The sequence below is a fragment of the Saccoglossus kowalevskii genome, chromosome 21 (genome assembly GCF_978046115.1).
Source record: "Saccoglossus kowalevskii chromosome 21, keSacKowa6.1, whole genome shotgun sequence".
Lineage (NCBI taxonomy): Eukaryota > Metazoa > Hemichordata > Enteropneusta > Harrimaniidae > Saccoglossus > Saccoglossus kowalevskii.
In genome coordinates this window covers 3,250,082-3,269,788 of record NC_140661.1, presented here as the reverse complement: position 1 = coordinate 3,269,788, position 19,707 = coordinate 3,250,082, and the positions used below count along the sequence as shown (strand labels likewise).

Sequence of the window (19,707 nt, the reverse complement as noted above, 5' to 3'; positions counted from 1 at the left end):
ACAGGAAGTCAACAGAAAAGTATGACATCGATATTCGCAACATATCTGAGGCGATCGGAAGAACTCCGGGTATTTGACTAAATACACCAACTTCTCAATGATTCAGGTATATTGATGTTGCAATAATAGATGATTTGAAATATTAAGTATAAGTTGCATGTTATTTTATAATTTAAAATGTATTGAGACTGTGTTTCTCTCTAGACCACAGGCTTCGGTCCTCGACACATTTGCTGTGGCAGCTGTGTGTCCAACTGACCTTAAAATGAACTTAATCTTGACCTCTGAAAGCAGTTTAAGAGGGAGACGTTTAACAATTCAGTGCAATAGTCACTGGTATGGATCTATCGAATCTCGAAATGGTTTCCGGCTTGCTATTTAGTGACGTAATACTCTTTATTGTATAATGGTGGCCGATAACATTGACTGTCCTAGATTGTATGTAGGATTGTGTGTGGGAGTTATTGTGTCTCTAGTTTATAGTCTAAAAGTAGGTTTCTATTTGTTACAGTGTGTCCCTCATTTCGTTTTCTAAATGAATTTGTTGGTGTATGCATTCCAGGTTTTTAGTTTTATGCGTCCAGCCTGTTTAAGAATCCATGGTGGTCATTGACCCATGGAGCTAAAAAAAAGGAGAGTGAACTCCCTTTGATGCTATTGTTACCATGACTTCTGCCGACTATTTGGTCAACAGATAACACTTGACGGGTTTATTGGGGGATTACTGGACGTGAATATTTAATTAGATATGGTCAGACGTTCTCGGATGAGTTTGGTCGTTATTACAAAGCAAAGTGAGGGACAAAAAAGACTTTAAAACGACTCAAGCAGGAAAAACACATAGCCAGAATTTCACAGTAACTGCTAAATTGGTGATGTGTAACACACTTGTAAGTAAATGTGATGGAATCAATGTAGTAGGGAACAAAATATCGTTCAACCCGCCCCTATCCCTTAATATGAGCTATAAACACAAATCAAAGCAACGCATGTCAAATTCAATCGGCGATTGCCGTTTTGGCCGTGATATGCCGTTATTGGCACCTACCCTAGCATGATGTAGAAGACGTCAGCTTACTATTTAACTAAATTTCAGCGTTCGCAGGCAAAGATTTTACGGGAAAAAAAAATAGAATTTACCGGAGCTCAAATTTAACGTGTCGTTTATCCAAAGCAAGTGAACTGTCTATGAGGGCCCACATAGGAAGTAGGACAGATGAACAGAAATGAAAAACGTGATTGTGAATTTGGCCATTGGAACTCAAACTTCAATTCAAGCTTGTTGGAAAGTACATGGGCTGTGGCAGATATAGGGGGGGGGGGGGTCACTCACCTGTTCTACCCCTAGAGGTTATACTGTAGCTGCAATGACTTTGGAATCATCTCAAAGTCACTCTATGAATTTGTACAGTATTTTAAAGTTACCAATTTAACCCAATTATTCGAGCATTGTTCTTTAACACTATCTGTGTCACTAAACATAAATGGACAAATGCATAAAGGTAAAAATAACAATTAGGAACTTTTGCCACCAAAATATATTTGGGATAGTGATTCTAAAAAACAATTCTTATTTACATTAAAAATGGCAGAAAGCACAGATATCATATAAATAAGTTTATTTTGCTGAAATACAATAAGAAAGATTGAGAAAAAGCTGTTGATGACTTTTTGTCATTAATAATATCAATGACAGATAAAAGCTTGAAAAAGATTACTCCTAAATAAAAATAAATACTAAAATAAACAGGAAGAAAAACTGGTTTGACCAAGACTGGTGGGTTCTTCGTAAAGGTATCAAATACATGTCAAAACTATATAAAAAAAATTTTTGGAAAATACTGAGTAAAATAAATGGAGACATTTCATACAAAAGTAACAATCACCCAATTGACCCTTAGATTGGTTTACATATTTGAATAAATTATTAAACTAAAATGTTTTGAGTGACATAAACAAATGCGATACAAATCTGAATCTGGATGAAAAAAACAATATTTACAATAATGAGGAGTTGGACAAACCAATAACAAAAAGTGAATCATAAATGCAATAAAATTGATGAAAAATAATAAAGCATCAGCAGAAATCAAATGTGGAGTGAAATATTTAAAATTGGTCAGTATTGTCTGATATATGCCATCCTTAAACTATTCAACACTGTTTATTGTATTGTCTGATATATGCCATCCTTAAACTATTCAACACTGTTTATTGTATTGTCTGATATATACCATCCTTAAACTATTCAACACTGTTTATTGTATTGTCTGATATATGCCATCCTTAAACTATTCAACACTGTTTATTGTATTGTCTGATATATACCATCCTTAAACTATTCAACACTGTTTATTGTATTGTCTGATATATGCCATCCTTAAACTATTCAACACTGTTTATTGTATTGTCTGATATATGCCATCCTTAAACTATTCAACACTGTTTATTGTATTGTCTGATATATACCATCCTTAAACTATTCAACACTGTTTATTGTATTGTCTGATATATGCCATCCTTAAACTATTCAACACTGTTTATTGTATTGTCTGATATATGCCATCCTTAAACTATTCAACACTGTTTATTGTATTGTCTGATATATGCCATTCTTAAACTATTCAACACTGTTTATTGTATTGTCTGATATATGCCATCCTTAAACTATTCAACACTGTTTATTGTATTGTCTGATATATACCATCCTTAAACTATTCAACACTGTTTATTGTATTGTCTGATATATGCCATCCTTAAACTATTCAACACTGTTTATTGTATTGTCTGATATATGCCATCCTTAAACTATTCAACACTGTTTATTGTATTGTCTGATATATGCCATCCTTAAACTATTCAACACTGTTTATTGTATTGTCTGATATATGCCATCCTTAAACTATTCAACACTGTTTATTGTATTGTCTGATATATGCCATCCTTAAACTATTCAACACTGTTTATTGTATTGTCTGATATATTAAGCAATTCAACACTGTTTATTATATTGTTTGATAGGCACAGATCTAGAAGCAGTACCTACACACGAATTGGTGACGTCATAAAATACATGACCTTCAATCGGGGTCGTTTCCTCGGTATATACGAATTGGTATATACAAATTACAATAAAGATACTTAAGACATTACACATAAGGTAAAACAAATCACGTGACAATATAATGATAATAACGGTAATAAATCCTAGCTTAACAGTTGAAGAGAACGCTCATATAGTCAGTCGGGTGACGCCGAGGGTCACGAACTGTGTTGCAAAATGGCCGTGTGGTTGAAACTGGGTCATGGCGTGACGGGTGAGGAAGACATCATTAAACACTCAAAATCACAATAAAACGGGGAAGTGGTTGCATATTACGGCGTAGCTAACATGGGAAATAAAAAAACGCCCAATACAAACGACATGGGTTCGAATCACACTAGATACACACTCACCAGAACCGAAGCAATCAGAAACCAGCAATCGTTTTGGCTTTTCCGTTCAACTCATCGGAACACTAGAGTAGTTAGAAAAATGAACACCACTTAACGACCAACGTCGTGGCGTGGTACACAAGCGTGCCATCAAAATAAAACAAAATTAGCTTGAAAAGACAGTGGGTTCGAGTCCCGCTCAGAGCTACCGTAAAAACGTAAATCAAATAAACTGAAATCTCTCAAACCGTAAACAAGTAAACAAAGAACGTCGCAAAAAATAATAAACCTCACAAAACTGCACCATACAAAACTGAATGAATAAATAATAAAATAACTAACGTCTTAAACTGGACGACGCGCAATTTGTTCAACAGTTTCCAGATTGTGACAAGAGATAAACAAGACCCAAGTCAAGGTAAGTTTTGTTAAAGTGTCGATGGCGTTCCCTATATTACGAAAACAATTCAGGCAACAGACGAATATCTTCTGTGATGTTGTTGAATTTATACCGTGTCTGCGGAATTGTTGATTGAGGGTTCGAAGCCAGCAGTTAACGTTTTGTTAGAAAGTTTCACAATTAAATCAAATATCCAATGATACCAGTATATTTATTTCATTATTTTAACAACTTGCAATGGTGGAAGTTGGTCAAACACGAGTTCTTACACCTAAATAAGTATCAAATATTTGTCGACACATTTATTCTCTCAACCTTGTAGAGGTGGAAATTAATTAAACAACAGGTATTTACTCACAAATATAATGGTCAATATTTGTCCATACATTCATTCTGTCAATTTAAGAACTAGTAATTGTTGGAATTAATCAAATGAGAGTTGTCTACACCAAAATAAGTTTCAAATACTTGTCCATACATTTATTCTCTCAATTTAACAACTTGTAATGGTGTAAAATAATTAAACGAGAGTTGTCTACACCAAAATAAGTCTAAAATATTTGTCCGCACATTTATTCTCTCAATTTAACAACTTGTAATGGTGTAAAATAATTAAACGAGAGCTGTCTACACCAAAATAAGTCTAAAATATTTGTCCGCACATTTATTCTCTCAATTTAACAACTTGTAATGGTGTAAAATAATTAAACGAGAGCTGTCTACACCAAAATAAGTCTAAAATATTTGTCCGCACATTTATTCTCTCAATTTAACAACTTGTAATTGTGGGAATTAATCAAACGAGAGCTGTCTACACCAAAATAAGTCTAAAATATTTGTCCGCACACTTATTCTCTCAACCTTGTAGAGGTGGAAATTAATTAAACAACAGGTATTTACTCACAAATATAATGGTCAATATTTGTCCATACATTCATTCTGTCAATTTAAGAACTTGTAATTGTGGGAATTAATCAAACGAGAGCTGTCTACACCAAAATAAGTTTCAAATACTTGTCCATACATTTATTCTCTCAATTTAACAACTTGTAATGGTGTAAAATAATTAAACGAGAGCTGTCTACACCAAAATAAGTCTAAAATATTTGTCCGCACATTTAGTCTCTCAATTTAACAACATGTAATTGTGGGAATTAATCAAACGAGAGATGTCTACACAAAAATAAGTCTAAAATATTTGTCCGCACATTTATTCTCTCAATTTAACAACTTTTAATTGTGGGAATTAATCAAACGAGAGCTGTCTACATCAAAATAAGTCTAAAATATTTGTCTGCACACTTATTCTCTCAATTTAACAACTTGTAATGGTGTAAAACAATTAAACGAGAGCTGTCTACACCAAAATAAGTCTAAAATATTTGTCCACACATTTATTCTCTCAATTTAACAACTTGTAATGGTGTAAAATAATTAAACGAGAGCTGTCTACACCAAAATAAGTCTAAAATATTTGTCCGCACATTTATTCTTTCAATTTAACAACCTGTAATTGTGGGAATTAATCAAACGTGAGTTGTTTACATCAAACTAAGTATTAAATATTTGTTGAGACATTTATTCTCTCAATTTAACAACTTGTAATGGTGTAAAATAATTAAACGAGAGTTGTCTACACCAAAATTAATCTCAAATATTTGTCCACACATTTATTGTCACAATTTAACCACTTGTTAATAGTGGAAATTACTTAAACGCGACTTGTTTAATCAGTTGACATCAATGCAACTTACTCGCAGACAGTGCACAACAGAGTATCATTGTTGAGCAATTATAAACAGGAACGTGTCTTGGCATTAGGGTAAGGGTCGGGTCAGGTATGGGCAACGGAATTATTAACAGGAACGTGTCTTGGCATTAGGGTTAGGGTCGGGTCAGGTATGGGCAACGCAAATGGCAAACACCCAATTGGCAAGATGTACACTAACGGGTTATGGCATGCATATAGTTTACACAAGTAAAAACACAAAATTGGCAATTTTTTGGACAATTGTAACTCAATAATAGAAATATGTTGTATTTCTATATATATACACACTATATAGTCTTATCAAATGCAAATACATCCAGTCAATCCATTGTGGTCTTGTGGGTCAGTTCTCTACATAGTGACCAGGAGGACCTGGGTTCAATTCCCTTGCCTGCCCATCTTTTTTTCGCAAACACCATTTGGCAATAAAGCTAAATATGACAACAAATTATTTAATTTGCATGACTACCCACATAGCTCAGTTGATTTGTACTATGTCAGCAATGTGAGCGATCGCTGGTTCGAATCCAGTATGTTTAGTTAGATTTTTGAATGCTAGTGAAGACAGTGTCCTATGAATAGGACTTAAATCCTAACTCCTGTGTGAAGACACTCGTGGTACAGTGGACAAGACAGTGCGCTGGGAACTCAAAGATCGCAAGTTCGAATCACGGATTGGACACTCCTACAAAAGACATGAAAGACGTTAAAATCATAAACAGCGGATTCAAAAACTTAAGTCAGGAAAACAGAACACAAGAATACTACCCCACGTGGAAGCCAGCCGAAGTCGTCGAAGAACGAACACAGTCGAAGAACGAACACAGTTGACAGCTGTAGGTCACGTGCAACAACAGACATGAGGAGCATGGCTGCTCTCCAAATGAGTCCCTTCTTTTGTATTGACCCCCTAAGGATTGCTAATCCCCCTTTCTAACTCTTCCCCCAAAAATAATATATCGCCCCTTTTAAAATGTAATGACCCACAAATTAATGAATATTCATGAGCACAGAAACTGCTACGTCATGAATAAATTAGCATAATTTTAAAAAAAATTTGCATAAAGTGTAGGTACTCCTTCTGGAGCTCTGCCGTTTGATATATGCCATCCTTAAACTATTCAACACTGTTTATTGTATTGTCTGATATATGCCATCCTTAAACTATTCAACACTGTTTATTGTATTGTCTGATATATGCCATCCTTAAACTATTCAACACTGTTTATTGTATTGTCTGATATATGCCATCCTTAAACTATTCAACACTGTTTATTGTATTGTCTGATATATGCCATCTTTAAACTATTCAACACTGTTTATTGTATTGTCTGATATATTAAGCAATTCAACACTGTTTATTATATTGTTTGATATATGCCATCCTTAAACTATTCAACACTGTTTATTGTATTGTCTGATATATGCCATCCTTAAACTATTCAACACTGTTTATTGTATTGTCTGATATATGCCATCCTTAATTCAACACTGTTTATGCATCGTATAGCTTCCAAAAATCTAGAAGAATGACTGTTTACTAGTTCAAATACATAAATCAGGTTCCAAATCTTACTCTCTTTATTAGCAGCAAAGTCAACTTCAGGCACAGTCAACAAAATAGTTCCACTTATAGTCTGCTTTTTTTACATGAAATTCCATTCTTTGAATATACATTTGGGCCAGTTTACCGACTCCAACTAATTTATTTTTGAAACCATTTACAATCATAAAAACACAAAGGCAACATATTTGCTAAATTGTATGGATAATTCAATCAGTGGTATCCTCACATCTCAACAGTAAATCTGCAACCAGTATGATGAAAGTTCAGTGGAGAAAACAAATCTGTTGCTTAGCAGCAATAAGGTTAGGAGAATTAGAAATGGTGATTTTCCTTATACATGTATGTAATACTTCAAAATTAAAACGCCATTTGGTGAATGCCTGAAACTATCAATATATATTAAAAACATTCAAATTAATCATATTTCAAACAATTATTACAAATATAAATTGTGTGGTCATCAAACAAGCATTTTTTAGGAGGCGACTGGTTGGTGACATCACAATCTTTGTTTGAGTGAAAGGACCAAACAGGGGGATATAGTATGGAAAATGTTATTATACCAGTGTACCATTGCAATAAATACATTATACTTAAGCAAACCATAAATTTATAGAGCACAATACACTGTTATGTATGGATTATTTATTGTTTGGAAGTTATGCCATAAAGTATAAATAGCTTTGATTCTATTTCATACTGTGAAACCAAACTCAAATGGTAGATCATTTGATATATAGACAGTTTGGATAAAGAGAAAAAATGATTCTTCTAAACAGAGTAAGCTGCACTAGTATAATATAATAGTCTGCTGTCTGCAATGGTTCACTTGAATGAATCTGTCAACAAATTTACTGCACCTGTTGCAATGTAGTAGTGTTGATGGTGTTGTTTGACAAATATAGATTTCAAAAGTAGGGTATTTATGATGGCATCAAGTCACTGTGAGGAATACAATTTGAATGTAATTTCAACTATGGCTTGTTACAATTATTGCTGCTATGTGATGTATCTCAAATGAAAAAATGCTACTTCCAGGCATGGTTACTAGAAGTGACACAGGAAGTTGTATGGTTTCATAGTGCAGTTTAAATCTGAATATATATTTTTATTATTTCAGCGTTCATATTCCTACTACCCGATTCTGCCGTAAATTCGCCCTGGGCCATTAAACGGCAGTTTGGGTTTTAAAAAAAATAAAAGGGCGATTTTTCAGCAGTTTTTAAAGTTTTTTGGCGTCATTTTCCGGACATTTCAATCTTTCCTGACGCCTAAAATTTATTCAAGAGTATGTTTATTGTGACTAGCGTGAATGGGTAAGCTTCGTTTCGACAATGAGCTGTTATCACTGTAAACAATGTTAAAATATTTTTTAATGCTCAGTTTATCTTTTGAACTATTGTTTGATTAGAAAAAAAAAATCATGCCATTTTCCCATCAAAATCCAAGCCAAAACATCGTACTACAATGCTGCATACTAGTAAATCAGGAAAATTGTTACGAAAAAAAAAACATCACAGAAAACCTCAATCAAAAATGGAATTGTCTTTGAGCAAATATATATTTTTATGCAAATTATGATCGCCGCAACTTCGCCAGTATGCTTATTCCGTTTATTGAGACACGCATCCTAACAAAATTAGCGAGAGAGTTTCCTAACCATTCTTCTAGTAACCATGTTCCAGGGCCAATTATATTTTACTCCAAATGTCTTATTTTGTTTTCTCGATTTGGATCATTTTGGTGTTGTTTCCACCTCTAATAACTAATCTCTACTAATAATCAGAGTTATTGCCTAAATATTACGAGGCCTTATGTTTCTGATACTTTATGTTCTGATATGTTTACATGTGATAAAATTACTTTATTACAATGGTTTTCATTTATGGGTGATACTCTAGTGTTACATATAAATCCAATTTGTCTTGGTATGTGTATATCATCTACCTAGTCCTACCCTAAATCTAAATTAAGACAATTTGAACAAAATTGAAATGCTGTATTACTTACTAAGCATGTTGTTATACATATGATGTATATGCAGTGCATGATGGGAAGTGAACTTCCTATTGTACGTAATTGTGAATGTGAATTGTATGCACATTTATTTAATAATAATACATGTAATAAATGTTAAGATATGAAAAATTAATTTCACTATAGAAACCAGTGTAAAAATACCAATTTTGGCCATTTTCTATTATCTTAGTAATCCGCAATAGTGAAAATATGATGGACATGACATAATCCTAAATTCAACATAGATCAAATCTTTTTATTAGTCCTTCAGGCCAATAGTTTTTTATTTCCGGTTTCCGTCTGTGACATTTCTAACATTTTCTCAGAAATTCTGCAACAGATATCGATGAAACTTGGCAGGTTGATGAATAAGTCTCTGCACATAATTATTTTTTTCCAGATCTGGAAATCCTAAGTGAATCTTTTTCATGTTTTTCATCCAAAATTACCTCTCCCAACACCACTGAGAGAACAACTGAGCATGCTCAGAATAAATAATTAGCTTAGATTGTAATGCTAGGGTTTTTTAGTGATGTCGTGACCCTTGATCTGAATCAGTGACAGATGGTTCGTACCATTACCAATCTCTGTGGAAACTGTAGAGGGGTGTCAGGGCTATATTTTGAGGGGAATTATAGTGGTGATACTGAAACAAACCCAGGTCCTGGTAATATACAAAGACTTGAATTAACAAAGAAGTCAAGTTGTTATTAAAGGTACATCAAGGTTTACTCAGATTTATGAATGCAGTTTCTTGAACATGTATGAGACATAGTTTGGTTGCACTTGTGACATGGGTCAATGGAAGTTTTCAGTTATCAGTACAATACTGGATTAAGGGAAATCACTTTACGATGAAATGTACCCACATAGAGTACATATTAATTCAACTGTTTGCAGATGTTCCATGTATTTTTTTAACATGAGTATTTTATAATTAAATGACGGGGAATGTGACATTCATGTATTGTGTTTTATCTGTGGCAAAGTAGCAAATTTATTGTTTTGATATTTTTTTCAGGATTAGTAATAATTACAATGGCTGAGTGTAAGGAAGGAGATGATGAATATTCAGTATGGCCGATCCATGACAGAGACTCTCTACTTCACCAAGCAGCATACATCGGCCATCTTAAGAAACTACAGAACTGTCTGCAGGATAAAAAGTTTCTGAAAATGATAAATAGTAAAAACCGACTTGGGTGTACGCCGTTACGTCTTGCTGCCACGAAAGGAAATACAGAATGTGTGAAGTGTTTGTTAAAGCACGGTGCAAAAGTAGATATACCAGATATGAAAGCGCAGACTCCACTATTCATGGCTGTACAAAACAACCAAGTTGAGTGCGTCAAACTACTACTTGAAGCAAAGGCAAATTACAACGGTGACAGCTCACACTTGTGCACTCCGCTTTACATTGCAGCAATGCGAGGATCTCTAGAATGTATCAAATCACTGCTGTCACACGGTGCTGACGCTAACTCATCGCAAATTGTAGCGGGTTCTTTCAATAGCACTCCACTCTATATTAGTTTCACCTACCATCATTATGAATGCTTTAAATGGTTGCTGTGTACGGGTGCAGATCCAAACTTTGGTCTGCGTAAATACATGCCACATACAACAATAACAACCCCAACCCTCTTTAACGTTGCTGTGCGTAGGAGAGATAAAGTCTGGATACAATTGCTTGTTGATTTCAATGCCTGTATGGATCTCAACGATGACAATCTACGAAAACTTCACAATTATTGTGACAATGAAAAAGATTTTATTGAGTACCTTCGTCAAATTATCTGTAAGTAATTCCTTGTTTGTAGTTCAGTAGCACTTTAATTCTCTCAAAATATTATAAATATACAACAAAAATGTATCACAATTTTCAAAGTGCTTATATTATATATTATGATTATATTTGCTTTAGAGTTAGTGTTGGAATTAGAGAAATGGTTTCAAAAAAGATGAAATGTGTTGTGAGGTTGGCTCACAGAATACATTGTAATTTTACCGCCAGGGAGTGACCAGTATAAATATAACAAATATAACTCTTAATAGTCACACTGCCTTGTAAATATAAATATTACCCCAAAATGTACTGTTTTGAGAGTAAATTCTTTATTGATGTAGGTATTTGTTTTTCAACCAAAATTTATTCTTTTGTTGTTTTCAGATTCACCACGTTTATTGCAGTCGCAGTGCCGATTACTAATCAGAAATACCATTGGAAAGAATCGTTTTCATTTGATTGATAGATTACCGCTGCCAACCAAACTCATTGACTATCTGTTGTATAATGAATGGTGACTCAAACTGAACAGAGAAATTGTAATTGGTCAACAATCTAAATCAATTCTTGGTATGGTAAAATCTGTATTAGAAGTCGCTGCTTCTATCAAAATGTTACAATGCACAGAGGGGATGTAGTTTCTATTAAAACATCTATACATATGAGAAATGGTAAATTTTTTGTTCTCAATTATTCATAAAGAATTGGTGCGCCATCTATTAGGGATGTGACTTCTAATACAGATTTTACAGGGTTACTACAGATTTACAAAAAAAATGTAATTGTTGCATTACAAAATAAGAGTCAAATTATTTTTCAGGACATTTGCACTGAGCGTTGATTTGTCATTGATTGAATTTTAATTATTTTAAATTAATGACACCCCATACCCTAGTGTCAGAAATATTTGTGACTATTTTGTGATAGCATCATCAACACTGATAACCACAGGGATGACATTGGGAGTAGAATGGGTATGGGGTTGCATTGGGATGGAATGTGACAGTGGCATAATAGTTGGTGTTTGTGTTCGCTACTAATCAACACTCTTTATATTTTACATCACCTGTACTGGAGTATGACCATAAAACAATACTATAATAGCAAGGCTGTCCAGCATCATAGAGATTGTAGGTTTGACTCTTTGCTGCATTCAGATTGGAAATATAAAGTCTAGTAGGAGAGAACATAAAGCTGTCAGTCCAGTGTGCTAGCTGTCCTTATCCTCAGTGCTTGTAAACAAATCTCAGTATCTCGTTTGCAATGAGTAGAAGATTACCGTGGGATATCTAGAAGTCTTTTGGTTCGCCCAATAAATAAATAAAAATGTGGAGTAAATGGTATGGGTAAACCTAATTATACAAATATTAACCCCAGCCATGGTTGATATACTTTGAGGGCCATGAGGTCTCATAATACAAATTAAACGCACAATTTTAATAACTCTGATATTAATTCATATTAACTACCGTATAATCCTGTTTTCAATATGTGTCTTATAATCCTGTTTGGAATGAATGAATCATTCTCTTGTATTTGAAGACATTGTTACTTTCATCATATTTTGTATTAAGACAGCAGAGTGGACACAAAATTATTGAAGACTGCTTTATTATTTTTTGATGCTAGCAATAACAAGAATAAGAATTCAACAACTCTTGGTTATGTTTTGTGGTGTAGAAACTGAGATACAATTTGTGCATCAGTGTTTTTATGACTCTATAGTGAAACCTTGGATACTGCATTTGAAAATTACAACGCTTTGTGTACACTGGTTTGCATGTAGTTTTATAGATAATCACTGAAGAATTCTTTATTTCAGCCAATTTTACTGTTTCTAGTATAAATAATGTGTTGGTTTGAGTTACGCAGACAAGCATGTTTATTTTCTCTGTCTTGTATTCAATGTATTTCTGTGCTCCTATGTCACGTTTTGTGTCTCTCCAAATTAAAAGTGGTTTACAGTAGCTGTATATAAAAGTTTATTTCATAAATATATTAATTGTAATTGATCGTTAAAATTTTAACATTAGCCTAGAATCTATGCATTTTCCATAAAGTAACTTGACAATGAAATCCTGGGGTTGGTTTGACTTCAAAGACTCTATAGTGTTAAATGCAGTATGTGGAGATTTTTTTTAATCATGTGATCCCAGATTAAGGTCTGATCATGATTTTGTACACTATACATGGATGCTGTAAATGTATAAATGATTCACAATGTATCTTACAATAGGTATGTTAATTGCAACACAAATTATACTTGCATTTCATGAATTTGTTTATATAAAATACAACTAGACCAATCACAATGTGTTTAGGGTTGCCTGGCATTCAATTGACAAATGATTGAAGGAAATCTGCAAGATTGAAATTAATGTTCTCTATTTTTGCTGAAGGAATGATTCAGTGAAAATAAAATCCAGCGAATATACCATTTTTAGTCCCCGTTCGGACGTAGTTCGAAAACGGGGACTTATATTTTGACCTCCGTGCGTGCGTGCATGCGTCTGTGCGTGTGTCCAGACCTGTATCTTAGAAATGCCTGGACAAATCACAATCAAACTTGACACGTACATCATAAATGATATTATACATATGCACGTCAATTTGTTTCTTGATCTGATTAAAGATGGCCGAATGGCGGCCATTTTTGTGCTAAAAATCATCAAAATCAAGCATTTCTTGGCTGTTTACAGATGGATTTTGTTCAAACTTGGTATATACATTAGACATTATAGGACCTTGATGCACATCATTTTGTTTTACGATCTGATTCAAGATGGCCGAATGGCGGCCATTTTGTCCTAAAAATCATCTAAATCAAGCATTTCTCGGCTGTTTACAGATGGATTTTGTTCAAACTTTGTATATACATTAGACATTATAGGACCTTGATGCACATCATTTTGTTTTATGATCTGATTCAAGATGGCCGAATGGTGGCCATTTTTGTGCTAAAAAATCCTAAAAATCAAGCATTTCTTGGCTGTTTACAGATGGATTTTGTTCAAATGTGGTATATACATTAGACATTATGGGACCTTGATGCAAATAATTTTGTTTTTCAGATAAGATTAAAAATGGCCGACTGGCGGCCATTTTGTTTTAATGAATTTGGTTCTCATGCCATATCTCTGACTTGCTTTCACTGATTATGTTCAAATTTTAAATATTCATTATACATCATTTCATAGATAGACAAATATATTGGTTTGACGATCCTGTTCAAAATGGCCAAATGGTGGCCATTTTTGTGCTAAAAAAACATCAAATATCAAGCATTTATGGATGCATTTCCTGATGCAAGTCATTTTATTTTTCAGATTGGATTCAAAATGGTTGACTGGCGGCCATTTTGTTTTAATGATTGGGCTTCTAGAGCCATATCTAGTTATACATCATGTTAAATATATACATGTATTCAAAATGGCTGATTTTGAATACTGCTCCAGAGTATCATCTCACAATATGGACAAGTATTTTTTTGACGATCAAATACAAATGTCAATCATTTTAATGTTAAAAAATCATATTCCTGACATGGTTATGATAACTAACGGGGACTGTGCCATGCATGGCTTGTTTCCTATATTTTACATTTCAATTGTCAAAAATCAGTGAAAATAAATTCCATACAAAACACTCAAAAAGTCTTTTCATCGAAAAATTAATTCTAGCTAAAATAAAGTATTCTACAGTACCAAAAGCTTTATGGCCCTTTCATGACCCCCTAATAGTTGCACATCCTAGAACTTTTGTTGCTATGACAACATCACAAGCATGCACAATTGGGGGCATTTTAATGTGTCCTTTTGTGCTTCTAATAGAAACATTTTACTCAAGCAGCTGAAACAAATTCTAGGAAATTGTGCTGAAATATCAATAAAATAAATTTATTTTTATGCCAATGAAAATACCAGCATGTGTTACCTTTAAAGGTAATGAAATGACTTATTCTATGATTGGGCAATGATGTGATATGGAGTCTTAGAAGAGTTAACAAATATTTTTGATTTATTACATTTTATTTATTATTCACCAATAATATTAATATTTATTGAATTATTACTATACTGTAATAACTGTATATAGGAAAATATGCAAGGCTGGTCCTTGTTACATATTTGCATGCATGGATGTTTACTGAAGTTAATTGTTCTGAAATCTTAAGAATTTGAGTACAATAGTTTGAAAATTAGTAATCTGAAAATATCAATGATGGATGTCATTTGTATGCAACTTCACTAAGGTTCAATCTGCTACAAGTGTCTGATGCTGATAACTTACGATTCTCTTTAACACCTTGCATAATGAAAACTTGTTCATTGGCTAATTTATATTTTATTATACTTTAAATAAGTGGAAATATGAGTTCCACTAAGTAAACACCATAAACACCAACATTTTGCATTATATTAATTTGTACTGAGAGGCTTGTGGCATACAGTGAATGGCAGTAACCTGGGGACATATTTATAATTTCTTTTTATAAATCAAAATTGACGTCATAATTCCAATTGATTAATCCAGAAATAATATTATGACATTATTGTGAGTTCTAATTATTATTAAGTTTTTTTAGTTCAATATCATCCAATCAGCAAGTGCTTCATTTGGAATCACCAGGTTGTTGCAGTTGCTATGTCACTTGCTTCATTTGGAATCACTAGGTTGTTGCAGTTGCTATGTCACTTGCTTCATTTGGAATCACTAGGTTGTTGCAGTTGCTATGTCACTTGCTTCATTTGGAATCACCAGGTTGTTGCAGTTGCTATGTCACTTGCTTCATTTGGAATCACTAGGTTGTTGCAGTTGCTATGTCACTTGCTTCATTTGGAATCACTAGGTTGTTGCAGTTGCTATGTCACTTGCTTCATTTGGAATCACTAGGTTGTTGCAGTTGCTATGTCACTTGCTTCATTTGGAATCACTAGGTTGTTGCAGTTGCTATGTCACTTGCTTCATTTGGAATCACTAGGTTGTTGCAGTTGTTATGTCACTTGCTTCATTTGGAATCACTAGGTTGTTGCAGTTGTTATGTCACTTGCTTCATTTGGAATCACTAGGTTGTTGCAGTTGTTATGTCACTTGCTTCATTTGGAATCACTAGGTTGTTGCAGTTGCTATGTCACTTGCTTCATTTGGAATCACCAGGTTGTTGCAGTTGCTATGTCACTTGCTTCATTTGGAATCACTAGGTTGTTGCAGTTGCTATATCACTTGCTTCATTTGGAATCACTAGGTTGTTGCAGTTGCTATGTCACTTGCTTCATTTGGAATCACTAGGTTGTTGCAGTTGCTATGTCACTTGCTTCATTTGGAATCACTAGGTTGTTGCAGTTGCTATGTCACTTGCTTCATTTGGAATCACTAGGTTGTTGCAGTTGTTATGTCACTTGCTTCATTTGGAATCACTAGGTTGTTGCAGTTGTTATGTCACTTGCTTCATTTGGAATCACTAGGTTGTTGCAGTTGTTATGTCACTTGCTTCATTTGGAATCACTAGGTTGTTGCAGTTGCTATGTCACTTGCTTCATTTGGAATCACTAGGTTGTTGCAGTTGCTATGTCACTTGCTTCATTTGGAATCACTAGGTTGTTGCAGTTGCTATGTCACTTGCTTCATTTGGAATCACTAGGTTGTTGCAGTTGTCATGTCACTTGCTTCATTTGGAATCACTAGGTTGTTGCAGTTGTTATGTCACTTGCTTCATTTGGAATCACTAGGTTGTTGCAGTTGTTATGTCACTTGCTTCATTTGGAATCACTAGGTTGTTGCAGTTGCTATGTCACTTGCTTCATTTGGAATCACTAGGTTGTTGCAGTTGTTATGTCACTTGCTTCATTTGGAATCACTAGGTTGTTGCAGTTGTTATGTCACTTGCTTCATTTGGAATCACTAGGTTGTTGCAGTTGTTATGTCACTTGCTTCATTTGGAATCACTAGGTTGTTGCAGTTGTTATGTCACTTGCTTCATTTGGAATCACTAGGTTGTTGCAGTTGCTATGTCACTTGCTTCATTTGGAATCACTAGGTTGTTGCAGTTGTTATGTCACTTGCTTCATTTGGAATCACTAGGTTGTTGCAGTTGCTATGTCACTTGCTTCATTTGGAATCACTAGGTTGTTGCAGTTGTTATGTCACTTGCTTCATTTGGAATCACTAGGTTGTTGCAGTTGTTATGTCACTTGCTTCATTTGGAATCACTAGGTTGTTGCAGTTGTTATGTCACTTGCTTCATTTGGAATCACTAGGTTGTTGCAGTTGCTATGTCACTTGAAACATGTGCGCATATAATGGGCGTAGACAGTGTTGAGCTTTTGAGCCAATCGCAATTAAATATTTGAATTTCAATAAAATTAAGCTGATGATCGGTATTTACAATTTTTATAAATACGCTCATCAACTAAGGTACAATTTTCAACATTTTGCTGTATGTACCATACTACATGTGTATTAGATGTGAGGAGATGAGAGATTAGAAGTCTTTGAGAGTTTAGCTTGGCAATTGTGTTCAAAGTAATACTCATTAATTGCAAAAATTTCATAGAAAATATTCTATTTAAATTCATAATGTTCACAAGTTCACATCATGTGATTCCATTCAGTTCCTCAGCACATGTACAGTAGAAAATGTTTGTGCCTTTATAGTCATGTGCCCTCAACAGTTAAGTTGAAACTTCTCTTGTTTGTCTGTACAATTTAGTTTTGAATAAATTATTTATTTATAACCAATTCATGGGTCAGATAAATTTGTATATTTAAGTTTCTCATCGTATGTCACTTACCAAAATTTAAAGATTTTTTCCTGCCATAGAAGACAATGATAAACCCCGATAACAGACTGTCCTATTTTAACTCCATTTTGTACATTTTTGAAATAAACATGCTGAAGCTAGAAAACCTGAAATGGATAATTTAATTATGACTCAAAAGTTCGTTCAATTTTAATTACTGAATAAACAAAAGTGGTAAAAAAATTCAAAAATAAAAATGTTAAAGGGTGGTCACGTGGTCATCGTGCTGCAGGTGTGGACACAATCCAATGCACTTTTTTAATGAAATCACAAGTACGAGTTTTATCTTTGGCGCCATGTGAACTAATTACTACCAGTGACTCCTTTGATACCTTCCAATCACCAAAGAAATTCCCTAACTAAAGCTTGGTGTCGTCTCAGTTTGTACTCGTTGTACGCAACAGTAAAAGTCTCAATCTTTGTACTTATGAGACCTGTATCTCGCGCATGCATGACCCTTCAAGTCACAAATAATGTAATATATGCCATTCAGATTTGTTTGGTCGTAATTTACCATTGTTAGCAATAACCATAACAAAGGACTTTTCTTCCAAATCCTGGCTATTACCTATAGTTAAAACACTTCATGGCAATTTCATGGTTATACTATGATTACTTATGTTCTAATTGCTAAATGTGGAAAACATTCCCGAAGATATCAAAATCAACCTTGTTACACCAAAGACATCTTTTTCTAATGTCTTTGTTTACACATACTTTCCTGGGCTCACAGTTGTAAGATTGAAAAAACAAAGGTAATGTATGTAACAGTTGATTGGAGGCGCTCACACATGAACGCCTATATCTACTGGAGAAGCGACTTACCGAACTGCAAACAGACAAACGTTTACCCTGAGATCGGACAAAATGGCTGGCATATTTGCCCGCTTCAATGAAACAAGAGATTTTCAGGTAAAATGTTCTCTTTAATATCTTATAATTTTATTGAAAATCTGTACTGTTTTAATGTTGACATTCTCCTCCGTCTATAGGTGCAACCTCATATATAAGCGCTTGCGAGAGTACCTTGTTGCGAAGCAATGAAAGTCTTGCGAGCGAAGCTCGATTTCGACCAGAGAGTTTTGTGAACAGGAAAAATCGATTGATAAAATAACTCTAGTTTTACGGGGCTTTATACTAGCTCTGGGTAATTTCCAGCAGCTATGGGTTTGTGACGATTGTTTGAAACAACGCTAGTTTAAGGCTGGCCCTTAAAGCGCAATGTGCCAAGAATTTAAATGCGTAAGCCGAAAACTGAACAACCAAATTACTCCACATAATAAAACGGTGTTTTATTTCAACAAAGCTCTGTTATGCTTTCGTCCGTGTACCCATTGTTTAACGTAGCCATTATTTCCGACATCACCGTTACCTAGACATTTTGTGTTTTAGGAATTAAGTTACCGTTTATGATCAGTGTCTTAAATGCCTCTAAAACGTACTAGTACAAATTGTATTGCTTTGCTAGTATTAAACTTTTGGCACGTAGGTTGTACACATCGCCATTTTTGTCTTGGTGCTTCTTCGATATGCAAGAATTTTAAATGCTCTGCTATTTTTTTAACCTCGCAAATCGTCAGGCTCTGAATTTTATGAGAAAATAACTTGGACGAATTGTGTGCTTCAATGTCAAGTACAACTGTAAAAATAAAATAAATTTTTAGAAATTTGGGTTAAATTAATATTTATCTAAAGCACTTTTCACGGCTGTAAAAATAAAAAATGATTGGAAAAAATAATATCTCCTTAATTTCAAGCACTATTTTGTCTATAGTGCAATGTGACGTTAGTATTCTTGTTGATATACCGGTACATATTTCTGTTTTACCAATGATCTAATTCATCTACAGTACAAAGCTTCAGCTGTAAATGTATTCAACTGTATTTCTGTGATATTGCACATTCCCATTGTTATAATGCTGGTAACCA

At 34.0% G+C, this 19,707-nt stretch overlaps 2 protein-coding genes across 3 annotated transcripts in view; both read left to right on the top strand.

Moving 5' to 3' along the window:
- Nucleotide 1: 1 nt before the first annotated feature.
- LOC100374870 (ankyrin repeat and SOCS box protein 12-like) lies at nucleotides 2-12,974 on the top strand. Its single transcript, XM_002733700.4, has 3 exons — nucleotides 2-106; nucleotides 10,214-10,990; nucleotides 11,363-12,974. The coding sequence occupies exons 2-3, from the start codon at nucleotides 10,231-10,233 to the stop codon at nucleotides 11,494-11,496; spliced, it is 894 nt and encodes a 297-aa protein (XP_002733746.1). The 5' UTR covers nucleotides 2-106; nucleotides 10,214-10,230; the 3' UTR covers nucleotides 11,497-12,974.
- Nucleotides 12,975-18,581: 5,607 nt separating this feature from the next.
- The window catches only part of LOC100374723 (uncharacterized), a 59,404-nt gene continuing 58,278 nt past the window's right edge, over nucleotides 18,582-19,707 (top strand). For both annotated transcript variants that reach the window (XM_085494936.1, XM_085494935.1), the window contains exon 1: nucleotides 18,582-18,690. In XM_085494936.1, the coding sequence (XP_085351062.1) occupies nucleotides 18,646-18,690 (45 nt within the window). In that variant the 5' untranslated portion in view covers nucleotides 18,582-18,645. The remainder of the gene's footprint in view (nucleotides 18,691-19,707) is intronic.